The sequence below is a fragment of the Dasypus novemcinctus genome, chromosome X (assembly GCF_030445035.2).
Source record: "Dasypus novemcinctus isolate mDasNov1 chromosome X, mDasNov1.1.hap2, whole genome shotgun sequence".
NCBI lineage: Eukaryota > Metazoa > Chordata > Mammalia > Cingulata > Dasypodidae > Dasypus > Dasypus novemcinctus.
Genome location: NC_080704.1, coordinates 116,240,572 through 116,255,688, shown reverse-complemented (window position 1 = coordinate 116,255,688; position 15,117 = coordinate 116,240,572). Strand labels below are relative to the sequence as shown.

The window sequence follows — 15,117 nt, the reverse complement described above, 5'->3', positions numbered from 1 at the left end:
ACAGTTGCAAGTATCTCTGAACATGGCCCTTCAAGCAATGAAGATTGACTCTCACTGTGGGCCCTAAGGGGAGGGGGAAAGAGGTATTGAATAGATGGAATCAATGTAACTGTGTGTGCAATAGAAGTGTTCCACAAGATTACGCAAGAATGGTATAAGACATGTTAAATTACTCCAAAAATACATAGGGGCTGATAGGCTAAAAGTTAAATCATAATGTAAACCTTAAGATAACTAAAAATTCAGAAAATTGTATACTCTAAAATATAAACCACAATGTAAACCTAAATGTTACCTTGTTTGAAAGCTATTATCTCAATATCTGTACATCAGTTTCAGTAAAGATAGTATCAATATGGAAAAAGATTATTGCTGCAGAAGGGAAAAGGATTTTATGTTGGATATGTGGGAGTACTGTATATTGCATATATGAATTACTGTGATCTAATACTTTTGTGAAGATAAGTTTAATAATTAGGAAAAAAAGAAAAAGAAAGGACGTAGACAATGAGGAAAAGATGGAGGAAGTTGCCTTGCCAATTTGCATACGGGGCAACACTTATTGCAGTGATGGAAGGCAAAACATCAAAAACAAAGCTTTTGCATTTTTTAATTTTTTGATACCCAATTTATTTTTACCTTAATTTTTCTAAATTAATATATATCCTATATGTAACCTTTAAACTCATCACTATATTCCATTTTACTATTAAAGGAACCTGGCAATATATTGGGCTTCATTTTTGAAGAAGTTTTGGATCACAGAGAGGTTCAACAATGGCAGGGGAGGAATACTGGTGTGGGATGTTATTGACAGGAGACACATGGTTGGCAGGGAGTTCTCCAGGGCATATATCCAGGGTACATAAAAATGTTTGGTTACTTTCATAGTGGTTACAACTAAAAACAACAACTGAGGGAGTGCTGAGTTCCTAGTCAGGGGAGCTCTATCACAGTCCCTAAATGAACAGCAACAATCCCCCAAGTGCAACGGCAAAGACCAAAAAAGAAGGAAGGTCCAACAATGAGCCCTTGATACTAATGATTATGCTTGTAAGTCTGTGCACCTGAAATAAGAACAAAGCCTAAAGCTGCAGGGTGCCTAAGTGTTACCTCCTGAAAGCCTCCGTGTTGCTCAAATATGGCCAGTCTCGAAGCCAAACACAGTATGTAAATGTGTTACCTTCCCCGCAACGTGGGACATGACTTCAGCAGATGAGCCTCCCTGGCGCCGAGGGATTACTACCAAGTACCAGCTGATGATATAACTAGAAAATGACCTTGAATAAAAGGGTCAAATCGGACCAGCAGAATATCTCAGTCTACATACAATACCAGGAGTTAAAAATGCTTTTTGACCTGAATAAAAGGGGGGAATGGAAAGGACAAATGAGTTTATATGGCTATGGGTCTCCAAAAAGAGCCAGGAGGTTATCAGATGGGTTGCTCTTATGCGCACCTCAGCAGAGTCCCAGAGACAGATAAAGTAGATACAACCCCAGGTATTGGTTCTTCTCGGGGCTACAGAGACCCACAGGTTCTATGTTCATGGCAGATGAAGTTCATTGTCACATCGATTGGCCCTACTTTTGAGTTTGTGTTTCTGTGTGATGGAGCTGGATTCAGATGTGATCTTTGTCCACAAGCCTCTCCTGTTACTTTTACCGGAACTGTAGTTGGTGCTGGGGTTTAGTGTATACCCAGGGGACCTGAATCTCTGGAATGACCATGTGATAGCCAGGCCCCGAGCCTCAACAGACTTGCAACTCCTACACTCTGGTTTATTGGGCTTACCCCACTCAGCTAACATGGAGGTGAAGAAGGTCAACCACATCAGCGAGCCAAGAGTGCCTACAACTGCAAGCAGGAGAATTGCATCCATGTGGAATCTAAGCCTCCTTTTGATATAGATTTGGAGTGGACACATCCATTCTAAGGTCCACAGGATGGAGGAATAGAGTATGGATTAGAGTGGACTTAATGATATTCTATTCATGAACTATTGTGATTAGTAATCAAAGAAAATATGGCACTGATGTGAGAAAGTAGCCATGGTGGCTGCTGGGGGTAGGGAGTGGAAGAGATATGTTGCGGGGCTATTTTCGGGGGTTGGAGTTGTCCTGAGTGGTGCTGCGTGGACAGTTACCAGACATTGTATGTCCTCCCTTGGCCCATTGGGTGGACTGTGGGAGAGTGTGGGCTATGGTGTGGATCACTGACCATGAGGTACAGTGGTGCTCAGAGATGTATTCACCAAATGCATGAATATCTCATGATGATTGAGGAGGTTGTTGCTATGGGGTGAGGAGTGGGGTGAGTGGGGTGGGGGTATATGGGGACCTCATATTTTTTTAATGTAACATTAAAAACATAAAGACAAAAAATATGAGATTCCCATAAACCCCATCCCCTCCCCACCCCATACTTTCACCCATTAATGACATCTTCCGTTAGTGCGGTACAAATTGTTAAAATTGATGAAACACTGAATCACTGCTACTAACCATGGACTGTAGTTTACATTATAGTTTACAGTCTGCTTTGCACAATTTTATAGGTTATGACAAATTGTATAATGGCCTATATCAATCATTGCAATTTCATGCAGGACAATTTCAATATCCCCAAAATGCTCCCATGTTACACCTAGTCTTCCTCTCCCTCCCCTCAGAAACACTGGTTACCACTGTCTTTATATCAATGATAGAAGTTCTTCCATTGAGAGAATAAGAGTAAGTCCATAGTAGAATAATTTTAAGACTACTTTAGTCCATTGTTTATTTGCCAATCCCAAGAATTCTGGGATAGTGATGCCCACTCTGCTTCTAACTGAGAGGGACTTATACCCCATGGGGTAGATGGATAGAACTATCTTGCTTGCAGTTGCAGAACTCTCTGTTCCTTGAGATGGGCATTATCCATCATTATCTCCTTCTTAGTTGTCCTAGGTGAGTCCAATGAACCAGAGAATAGGTGTTGCAACTCTGCTGAGATTCAGGGCTCAAGTGGCAAATGAATGGACCAAAGATTTACGTATCTATGACATATACTTAACAAACACAGTGCTAATTATAGGTTCAAATAAAAGGGGCAGAAAAACCACTTGTAGGGAAACTATAAATGAGTCCAACTCAGTTATAATGGGGACCATAAATTCCAAAGTAAGGTTCAATGACAAGGTGCCAAATTGCTGAGCTTCTCTGCCCTGCTTATAGTGTCTAGAAGTCTCTAGAGCCCTCAGGAGGCCTGCTGCTTGAGGCACTATTTACTGTGGCAGTTAGTGAAATCCTGTTGAGATGTGCATAAGCATAACCTCTGGAGGTAGTGCATTTATATGCTGAGTTTGACTTAGAGAGAGGCCACATTTGAGCAACAGGGAGGCTTTCTCTTAGGCAATATATAATACTAGGCTAAGTTTTAATTTCACAAGAAAAGGTTCATAAGTACAATCATCAATATAAAGGGCCTGGTATAATGGTCTGTCTTCTTTGACTAGGCACTGCCCTTGTACTCAGGAGATTCTTGCCATTGTATTAGAGAATGTAGCAGGACCCCCCAGGATGGAAATTCAATGTGTGGATGTGCACCCGCCCAGACAATGTCCCATGAACATCTGAGCATATTCATATGCCTTAGAGGCCTGCCCCATGTGAGCCCCTCCCCACACATGCCCCATCACTGACACCCTACACCAGTGATCCTGCCCTGCCTCTGTTGTGACCCTTCTGTGATTCACAACCTCTCCAAAAACAAAGCCAATAAAATAACCAAATAAAATAGGAAAATGAAATAATAGTTTTAAAAACAAATAAAATAAAAAATTTAAAAATTTTGAAATAAAATTTTTAGACATTGTCTTTCATCACTGTGGGATCTGTTATCTTGTATGTACAGTGACAATTTCTTCTGTATATTACCCAGTGTCTTATTTTTTTCAATTTATCTTCAATGAAGCTTTAGGTTACAGAAAAATCACATAGAAAATATAGGGATTCCCATACACCCAATGCCCTCTCTCTTTTCCGCTCTCCTCTATTAATAACACTTCACATGTGGAAGGTTCATTTGTTACAGTTGATGTACAAATACTGAAGCACTGCTAGTAACCATGATAGTATACTTTTATTTTGCACTGTACACATTATACATTTTGATGAAATTTAAAATGGCCTGTATTAGTTATTGCAAGATCTTGTGGAACAATTCCAATGCCCTAAAAATCCCCTATGTTCCATCTATTCTAGTCTTCTCTCCCTCTCCCCTTGGAACTTATTGTAACCACTAAGTTTCAATATTTAAAGAATAAGATTTATAGTTACTTGCAATAATACTGAGGGCTTGACATATTGGTCTGCTTTCTTTTATTAGGCACTGCCAATGCTCTCAAGGGATTCTGGTCCCTCTACCTGAGAATATAGCAAGAAGCCCCTGGATGGGAGTTTAATATTTTCTTGTTTATTGTAGGGGTCCCCACCCCCTGATATAACACTCTATAACAAGATAACACTTACATAGCCCATAGAGGCATGCTCCAGGTAGGATGTACCCTATTCTGCATACCCCTCACTCCCGGTGCCCTACACCAGTAGCCCTCCCCTACCATATTTGCCAAAAGAACCTTCCCACCATTGTAGATTTACCACAGACCTGCAAATCCCCAGAGTTCACCTGCTGCTTCCTCCAACCCTGCCCCCCCAGTTCAATGGATAGTCCAACCCAGCCCTCCCACCCTACTCCGCCTCCCAGACCAGCACCACCGAAACAAATCACATCACTGCACCACTCTCATGCCCCTCTACTGCCCAACCACACCCTTCCACCTTACCATAGATTTTGCCCATATGGACATTGGGGCTCACCACCCTCCACTCCCTTTCTGTCTCCTGTTCACCTATCTTCCAGACTCTAGCTCTGTGAGTCTGCTGAATTTTCCTAAGTCATATCTGTGAGGTATGTAATATTTGTCCAATATGTGCCAAATACTTATCAAAAAAGATGTACACTAGGACAGAAGTTCTTAAACTTTAATTTGCATTAGAATCACTTAAAGAGCTTGTTAAAACACAGATTATGTAGTCCCAGACCCAGAGTCTCATTGAATAGGTCTGCTATGGAGCTTGAGAATATACATTCCTACTAAGTTCCCAGTAGATACTGATGCCATTGAAAGAGGGGCACACTTTGTTTGGTAACATTTGACTGAGACATGACTTTTACGTTATCAAATGGTTAACTACTTGTTCTCGTGAAGAATCTGGCAAGTTTTACTTTTAGCTCTGTGCATTTGGACACGTTCCCTCAGGGGAATCTCTACATGTTTCATTACTTCTGTGTTAAATTTACTTTAAAAAAACAGCTTAGGAGCAGATGTAACTCATGTGGTTGAGCACCTGCTTCCCATGTAGGAGTTTCTGGGTTCGATTCTTGGTACCTACTAAAAACAAACAAATGAAAAACCAACTCTCACTGGGGAATGGATATAGCTCATTGGTTGAACATTGGGTTCCCATGTACGAGGTCCTGGGTTCAATCTTCAGGACTTCCGAAAAAAAAAAAAACAAGATGAAATTGACAGTACACAACTTGCACAGATTTAAGTGTACAGTTTGAAAAGTTTTAACACATATATAAAGCAATGAAATCATCACTATAATCAGAATAATGAACATAAACATCACTCAAAAGTCTTCTTGTACCCACTTATAATTCCTTCATGACCCTACACCCTGCCCCCGTTAATAACGGCTCTATATTCTGTCTTTAAAGATTAATTTGCATTTTCTAGAATTTAATATAAATGAAATCACATAGAATATAGTCTCTTCATCTAACTTATCAATTAGCATAATTATTTTAAGATTCAAGCATGTGGCATATATCAATCAATATTTTATTCCTCTTTATTGCTGAGTAGTATTCCATTGCATAGCTATAGCACAATTATTTAATTCATTCACTTGCTAATGGGAAATTGGGTTGTTTTTAGTTTCTGGCTATTTCAAACAAAGCTATAAACATTCATGTACAATTCGTTGTATAGACACACACTTTCATTTCTCATGGGTAAATGAACTGCATTATATGATGGTTGAATATTTAACCTCTTAGATTAACTTTTTAGAAAACTACAAAACTGTTTTCCAGGTGACTGCACTAATTTACTCCAGCTGTCTATGATACTTCAAGTTTATCCACATCCTCTCCAATACTTGGTAAGATAAATCTTTTACTACACAGACATTTAGGTTTATAGTGGTATCCCATTGGTTTTCATTTCCATTTCCCTAATAATGCTGAGCATCCTGGCATGTGTTTGTTCTGTATATCTTTTTTTTTTAAAGATTTATTTATTGATTTCTCTCCCCTCCCACCCCGGTTGTCTGTTCTCTGTGTCTGTTTGCTGTGTCTTCTTCTTTGTCCGCTTCTGTTGTTGTCAGTGGCACAGGAATCTGTGTTTCTTTTTGTTGTGTCATCTTGTTGTGTCAGCTCTCCATGTGGGCAGCACCATTCTTAGGCAGGCTGCACTTTCTTTCATGCTGGGTGGCCCTCCTTATGGGGTGCACTCCTTTGAGCATGGGGCTCCCCTACATGGGGGACACCTCTGCGTGGCACGGCACTCCTTGTGCACATCAGCACTGTGCATGGGCCAGCTACACATGGGTCAAGGAGGCCCGGGGTTTGAACCGCGGACCTCCCATGTGGTAGACAGACACCCTAACCACTGGGCCAAGTCTGTGTACCTGTTTATCTTCTTTTGTGAAATACTTTAATTTGATTTTCCAATTTGTCTTTAACTTAATTTTATGTGAGGTTTTTGTTTTATCATTGAATTTTGAGAGGTCTTTATATATTCTCAATAAAAGTCTTATCAAATAGATTATTTTCAAATATTTTATCTTAGTGTGTGGGTTGTCTTTTCATTTTCTTAACAGCATTTTTAAAAGAACATAACTTCTTAATTTTGATAAAATATATCAGTATTTTTTTTTTATGGAACATGTTATACCTATGAAATGAAATCTAAGAAATAATCTGCCTAACCCAAGGTCACATGGATTTTCTCCTATGCTTTTCAACTAAAAGTGTTACATTTTTCAGAAAACGGACTTGGCCCAGTGGTTAGGGCGTCCATCTACCACATGGGAGGTCCGCGGTTCAAACCCTGGGCCCCCCTGACCCATGTGGAGCTGGCCCATGGGCAGTGCTGATGCACGCAAGGAGTGCCATGCCACACAGGGGTGTCCCATGCGCAAGGAGTGCACCCCATAAGGAGAGCTGCCCAGCGCGAAAGAAAGTGCAGCCTAAGAACGGCGCCGCTCACACGGAGAACTGACACAACAAGATGAAACAACAAAAAGAAACACAGATTCCAGTGCCGCTGACAACAACTGAAGCAGACAAAGAAACAAGACGCAGCAAATAAACACAGAGAACAGACAACCAGGGATGGGGGGGGAGGAGAGAGAAATAAATAAATAAATCTTTTTAAAAATAAAATAAAATAAGTGTTACATTTTTATGTTTTATATTTAGGTATATGATACATTTTGCATTAATATTAGTATACGGTGGGAGATGTGTTTCAAGGTTCATTTTTGTGCATATGCATACCAAATTTTCCAGTACTATTTTTTTTAAAAGACTGTCCATTCTCTAAAGAATTGACTTTGTCTTATGTAAAAAATCAACAACCATATACTTGTGGGTCTATTTCTGGAATCTCTCTTCTGTTTTCTACATATATATATAGATATATATATATATCTATATATATATCTTTTTTGCCAAAAACACTATTTGTTTACCATAGTTTTAAACCATGTCTTGTAATTTTGTACTATAAGTTCTCCAACTTTGTCCTTCTATTTAAAAGCTTGATTATAATTTACATCAGCATTTTAGAATCACATTGTTAATTTCTAAAAATAAAAGCAATTATTTTTATTAGAATTTGCATTAAAGTATAGGTAAAATTGGAGGGAAATGGAATCTTAATGATATTGTGTCTTCCAAACAATGAACATTATATATATATATTCAGGTGTTCTTTCACTTCTTGCAGGAGTATTTTTGCAGTATTTAGTATACACGATATGCATATTTTTGTTTAAATTACTCCTTAGAATTTCATTTTTTTTTATTTTTTTATTTTTTATTGACTTTGTAATAATATTACATTAAAAATATATATGTGAGGTCCCATTCAACCCCACCCCCCCCCCCCCAACAACACTCGTTCCCATCATCATGACACATCCATTGGATTTGGTAAGTACATCTTTGGGCACCTCTGCACCTCATATACATTGGTTCACATCATGGCCCATACTCTCCTCTATTCCATCAAGTGGGCCCTGTGAGGATTTACAATGTCCGGTGATTACCTCTGAAGCACCATCCAGGGCAGCTCCATGTCCCGAAGACGCCTCCACCTCTCATCTCTTCCTGCCTTTCCCCATACCCTTTGTCCATTATGTCCACTTTTCTCAATCCAATGCCACCTCTTCTATGTGGACATTGGATTGGTTGTGTCCATTGCACCTCTATGTCAAGAGGAGGGTCAGATTCCACCTGGATGCTGGATGCAATCCTCCCATTTTCAGTTGTAATCACTCTAGGCTCCATGGTGTGGTGGTTGTCCTTCTTCAACTCCATCTTAGCTGAGTGTGGTAAGTCCAATAAATCAGATTGTAGGTGCTGGAGTCTGTTGAGGCTCAGGATCTGGCTATCACATTGTCAGTCCAGAGATTCATATCCCCTAAATATATCTTAAACCCCAACATTAACTACACCTCCAGCACATTAGCATGAAAGTCTTATGAAGGGAGATCCCATCTGAGTCCAGATTCATCACACATAAACACCATTTCCAAAGAGGGGCCATCTGCCCTGGTAGTTAACCCCATCGGCCATGACCATAACTCCCATGGGTCTCTTTAGCCCTCAAAGGAACCAATATCTGGGAGTTGTATCTGCTTTATCTGTCTCTCTGACTCTGCTCAGTTGTGCATGAGGGCAAACCTTCTGCCAGCCTCCAGACTCTTTTTTAGAAACTCGTAGCCATATAAACTCATTTCTCCTTTCCATTTCCCCCTTACTTTAGGTCAAACAGCATTTTAAAGTCATGGTATTTTATGAATTTCATATTTTTGATGCCATTATAAAGGGCATTTTAAAAATTCAATATCCCATTTTTCATTGCTATGATATAAAAATACAAATGATTTTTGTTCTATCTTGGTTTATGCATTTGTTTATCCTGCAATCTTTCTAAACTCACTTAAAAATTTTAAGAGTATTTTAATATTTTTCATAGAATTTTCTACATTGATAATTATATTGACTACAAAATGCTTTTTTCTTTTCTTTTCCTTGTCTTACTACACTGGTAATTTTGAATACAAGGCATGAGAACAGGCATCCTTGACTTGACCCTGATCTTCGGAAGGAATTCTGTCTTTTTCTATTTTTTAAAATATATTTTTATTGTCTTTTTATATAAAGATACATAGATCACACAAAATGTTATATTAAAAAATATGAGATTCCCATATACCCCACATCCCAAACCCCCCACTCCTCCCACATCAACAGCCTCTTTCATCAGTTTGGCATATTCCTTGTAGCTGATGAACACATTTTGGAGCACTGCTACACAGCATGGATTATAGTTTACACTATCCCCCAGTCCATTCAGTGGGTTATGGCAGGATATATAATGTCCTGCATCTGTCCCTGCAATATTATTCAGGACAACTCCAAGTCCTGAAAATGCCCCCATATCATACCTCTTCTTCCCTCTCCCTGCCCTCAGCAATTCCCATGGTCTGTCTCCACATCAATGATACAATTTCTTCCACTGCTATAATCACAATAATTCTATAGTGTAATACCAGTAAGTCCAGTTTAATTCATATTTTATTCCTCCATCCTGAGGACCCTGGGATGCCAATGTCCACTCAACCTCTAGGGTTTTCATAGATGTCCCTCATTAGATTGGAGCAATCCCTTTCATTCTTGGTTTCCTGAAAGTTTTTATCAGAAATGGATGTTGAATTTTGTTAAATGATTATGCTACATCAATTAAGGCATGTATATGGTGGGTTTATTAATTTATGGATTTACAAGTTCTTTCATCTTTTAATATGGTAAATTATTTTTTTTAATTTTCAAATATTAAAGCAACTGTACATTCTTGGGATAAATGCCACATAGCCATGACACATTACCCACTGTATATATTGTTGGTCCAATTTGCTAAAATTTTGTTTAGAGAATTTTATAGGTATATTCATGAGGGATGTTGATCTGTAGTTTTTTTCTAATTTTGATTGTCTGGTTTTGATATCAGGGTTATGCTCACTTTATAAAATAAGTTGGTAAGTGTTCTATATTCCTGTATTTTCTGAAAAAAATGTACAAAAATCACATTATCTTTTACATAAAAGTTTCAGAGAATTCACAAGTGAAACCATCTGGGTCTGAAATTTTATCATGAGAAGGGCTGGACAATTCAATACCATTAACAGATATAGGGCTCTAAGATGTATCTTTCTTTCATTCACTTTTATTTATTTATTATTTTGCTTTTAGTACTTGATGTTTCTCAAGGAATCTGTCCATTTGATCTAAAATGAACTGTTTATGATATTCCCTTATTTTCTTGATGTCTGTAGGATCATTCTTGATATTGGTAATTTGTATTTTGTCTCTCTTCTCTTACCAGTCATGCTAAGTAATTATCAATTTTATCAATCATTTCAAACCACAAACTTCTGGCTCCGTAAACTTTTTCTATTGCTTGTATTCTAGGACATACATTATTTTTATCTTTATCATTTCATATCTCTCTTTTTTTGAGTTTAATTTTCTTGTCCTTTTCTAGCTTCTTAAGTAGGAAACATAGCTGATTTTTAATTTTTTAATTTATAACAGCCATTTAAAATATAAATTTCAAACTAAGACTTGCTTTAGCTCTATCACATACATTTTGCTATGCTCCATTTTCATCATTATGTAAAATGAAATATTTTATAATTTCCTTTGTGATTTATATTTTGGTTTATCAATTATTCATAAGGTGCTTTCCAATTTCCAAATAGTTGGTATTTTCTACATATCATATTGTTATTTTTTTATACTTCCCATTGTAGCCAGAGAAAATATACTAATGGCTTCAATCCTTTGATATTTACTGGGTCTCATTTTATGGCTCATCATATGGTCCATCTGGGGAAAACTGCATTCTGCAATTTTTGCATGTAGTAATCTATATGTGTCAATTAAGTCTGAAAATGTCTTAATTTTGCATTTATTTCTAAGTCTATTTTATATACCTAGCAATTATGTTTATAAGATTTTTTCCAACCATCTAATGATGTTTCTACAATATCTTACAGAGTCCACTCTTTCTGATGAGAAATCAGTCATCATTCATATCATTGTTCTCTTTTATGTAAGGGGTATTTTTTATCTACCTTATTTCAAGGTTTTCTTTTCAAATGCTTTGTTTTCCCTGTAGTTTCATTATGATGTATTTACATGTAGTTTTCTTTTGTTTTAACCTTATTGGCATATGCTGTGCCTCATATATTTGTAAGTGTATATTTCTCAGCAAATGAGAAATTCATGGCCATTTTTATTGCTCCATTAATTATTACTAATTATTACAGTCCTGTTGTTTTTCTCCTGTCCTTCTGGGACACTATTTACAATTGTATTCAACTATTTAATATTGTCCCAGAAGTTACTGAAGTACCATTTATTGTTTTTCTCTGGGTTTTTCACATACAAAAATTACTTTTGAGCTATCTTTTGGTTTACTGATCTTTTCTTCTGGCATCTCCATTCTGTTATTAATTCTATCTACTGAACTGCTCATTTTGTATATTTTGCTTTATAACTCTAAAGATTCCATTTTTTTCCATTGCTCTGTTGTGATTCATTATCTGTTCATGCAAAATCAAACATATATTCCTTTAACTTATCAAATATATTTAAAAATATCTGTTTAAATCTTTGCAAATTCCAATATCTGTGTTTTCTCACAGATGGTTTCCATTGATTACTCTTTTCTTGACTATGGGTCGCTTTTGCCCATTACTTCACACAGGTAGTAAGTTTTGATTGTATATTGGTCACTATAGGTAATACTAGAAATTCTGGATTCTATTATCTTCCCCTAAAGAGCATTGATTTTTGTTTTAGCAAATATTTAACTCAGTTATAATCAAACACAAAACTCTTTCCTTCAATTGACATCAGGTAAATAGAACAGTCTTCCAGCTGTTTCTTTTTTGCTGGGCTGAGTGAATCCTTGCCAATGCACATGAAGTTCAGGATTCAACCAAGAATTTTGGTATTGTTTATAAAGATATATTTTGGACTCTCCACTCGGTGGCTCTCCACATTCCAATATTTCTTCCTTCACTTCCCAAACGTATGACATTCTCAACTCTGTTCTTTGAACCCTTAAGCCAGTAAGACTGGTTTTTTGTCTGTGTTCGCACCATCATTTACTGGCCCTGCAGACTGAGGGTTAAACTCAAAATGAAAGGTATATAAATGGAAATTCACCCAAAGTAGTTTCTTACTCCAAGGGGAAAATCCTGCTCACTTTCTGCCTTCTTTTCATCATTTTCTCATTCTTTCAAATTGCTGTTATATTTTGTCCAGATTATTTAGTTATTATCTCAAGAAGAGTTAATCTGATAAAAGTCACTCTATCATTATCAGAAATGAATGCCGCTTAGTATATTTAGCAGTACAAAGGGTAACCTCGCTGCAAAACTACTCTCCTCAAACCATTTTACTCAAATAGGTATTCTGTAGAACACTCTTTTATTAGTATTAATAGGGTTTGTATTAGAGGGAAACTGAGTTAAATGGTCAAATGGGGCTTGGAAAAATAGCCTTACAAACAATCAAATAGGTTTCTTTATTCCAGAATTTTTACCATCTTTAATGTGACATGTCATCTCCAATATCTCTAGACAAGATATATCCCAGAGATATTGTCCCAAACTTTTCTCATTTTTAGTTAGTAGCATTCTTTCATCCATACAAAAATATTTGTTGAGTCACAAAGGTAGAAACTAAAGTATGATTCGCTAATACAAAGCTCTTTTAAGGCCACTAATGAATATTCCTTTAAAATTTTCTAATTTCAATATATCAGTTATTAACTCTAAAGGCTAGGCTTATACTAATTAAGTCTCACAAATACCTACTTTGTAATTATCATATCTATATAATAGGAGGTACTGCTATGGGAAATATGAGAGAAAAATAGAGATTCACCTGTGATTAACCTGCATGGACTAAACAAAATATATGAAAGTGCTCATTATGGTACCCAGCACGTATCAGTAGCTTCACAGATGTTTAAATTCTTTCATAAGTGTTTTTCCTTCCTGTTTTTGCCTATTAAGTCAGTGACTTCAACAAGATTGATAAGGGGTTGGTAAAGGACAACTCTCAGGCCAAATGTGGTCAGAGACCTGTTTTTTTATGGCTTAAGAGCTAAGAATGATTTTTCACATTTTTAAAGTGCTGTTTAAAAAAAGAATATGTGAAAAAGACATTCTGAGGCCCACAAAGCCTAAAATATTTACTATATGGACATTTACAGAAAATGTCTGATGATCCCTAATATATGGTATAATGCTTACAGCCATCTAAAATAAGGAGAATAGCAGAATTCATTTTATTTACTTAGGTATTGAGACAGAAGCCATCTTTAAAAAAATACTGAAACTAGTATTTTACTGGTTTTACTAAGTTCACTAAAGCCCATCTCAAGTCTTACCTTTTCCCCTTTTACTCCATTACAGTGACACTTTGATCCAGAAGAACACCCATAGCAAGCCTGCAAGGAAGAGAAAGAAGGAGAGAAATCATTAAATATGAACCTGAAAACTAGGGTCTGACTTATGGCTCAACTGAATTTAACTATCTAACCTTGTTTAAAAAAAGAACAGAAAAATGTCTGAATGGTGATATACCAAATCACAAACTATGCTTTACCAATTTTCTTTTCTTCACCTAGCCTCCTGAATCACCAGTAGCTCAATCTCTAAAACCCCAAAGCTTTATCACAAATACTGTTCACACAGCCTACATATTCTCAGTAGCTATTACTAAAACGTTCATTCACTCTTATTAGTTAGGAATTTGGGTCCTGAAGTTAGAGAAAGTGCCTCCTCTGAGATAAAAACTTATGGAGGACAAGGAAACAGAAGATTAATTCTGCTATTAAAACTCTCCTTTACTTGGGCATGCAGCTGAACTGCTTAGAAAAAAAACAAGTAGTATTTATTTTAACATATGTAGATAGATCACCATTTATGTACAAAAAAATGGTATGTTTGTCATCAGATAGATATTGGAATGACTTATTGATACTTTTATGTGATTTAAATACTGAACAATGCTATCAATGGCCAGACAGGAGAGCCTATGTCTTAAAGAGACCTTATCCTTTTGCCCAACATTCTATGCTTTCCTTTACTCTAGTCACACGAGAGTACTTTTCCCAATCCAAATACCCTTTTCCTGATTTAGAGCAAACGACAATGACCCAGTGTTCAGAGAATCTCTCAGTCACACTTGCAAGAACTGTTCCAGTAAAAGATGTGTTCCTGGTATTTCAAATTTTAAGTTTGTTATGTAGCTTTTATTTATTATTCATAGTTGGTTAGATTATATACTGATTTCAGTATTATATGTTAATTATATTATAGATTAAGTAGGATTATTCAGATTTACCCCTTAAACATGAATTGAGTGCTAGTAGAGGCTCTTGTAAGACACTACGGTTATAAAGAAGAATAAGACAGAGTACCCTCTAACATACATCACTAATTCAACAAATATTTATTTGATCAGCAATTATGTGCACCCACTATGTTAGATAGAGGTAAAGATACAAAGAAAATTGTGCATCATTGCTCTCTGACGAGAAGGATAAACCAATACACAAACAAGTATATTACAGTGAGACAGGAATGGAGGTTAACAAAGTATAAATATTGTTCTGTGAGAGCATAAAATCTAGATTTCATACTACAAACTTACAAATTCTATAAGATACTGATTCACAAGATAACTGCCAGTGGT

The 15,117-nt window shown here is 36.7% G+C and overlaps 1 protein-coding gene across 1 annotated transcript in view; it reads right to left on the bottom strand.

Moving 5' to 3' along the window:
- COL4A5 (collagen type IV alpha 5 chain) overlaps positions 1–15,117 on the bottom strand; it is a 420,087-nt gene that overhangs the window by 297,749 nt on the left and 107,221 nt on the right. Inside the window, exon 2 of the mRNA XM_058291987.2 lies at positions 13,808–13,867. Coding sequence (XP_058147970.1) covers positions 13,808–13,867 — 60 coding nt within the window. The remainder of the gene's footprint in view (positions 1–13,807; positions 13,868–15,117) is intronic.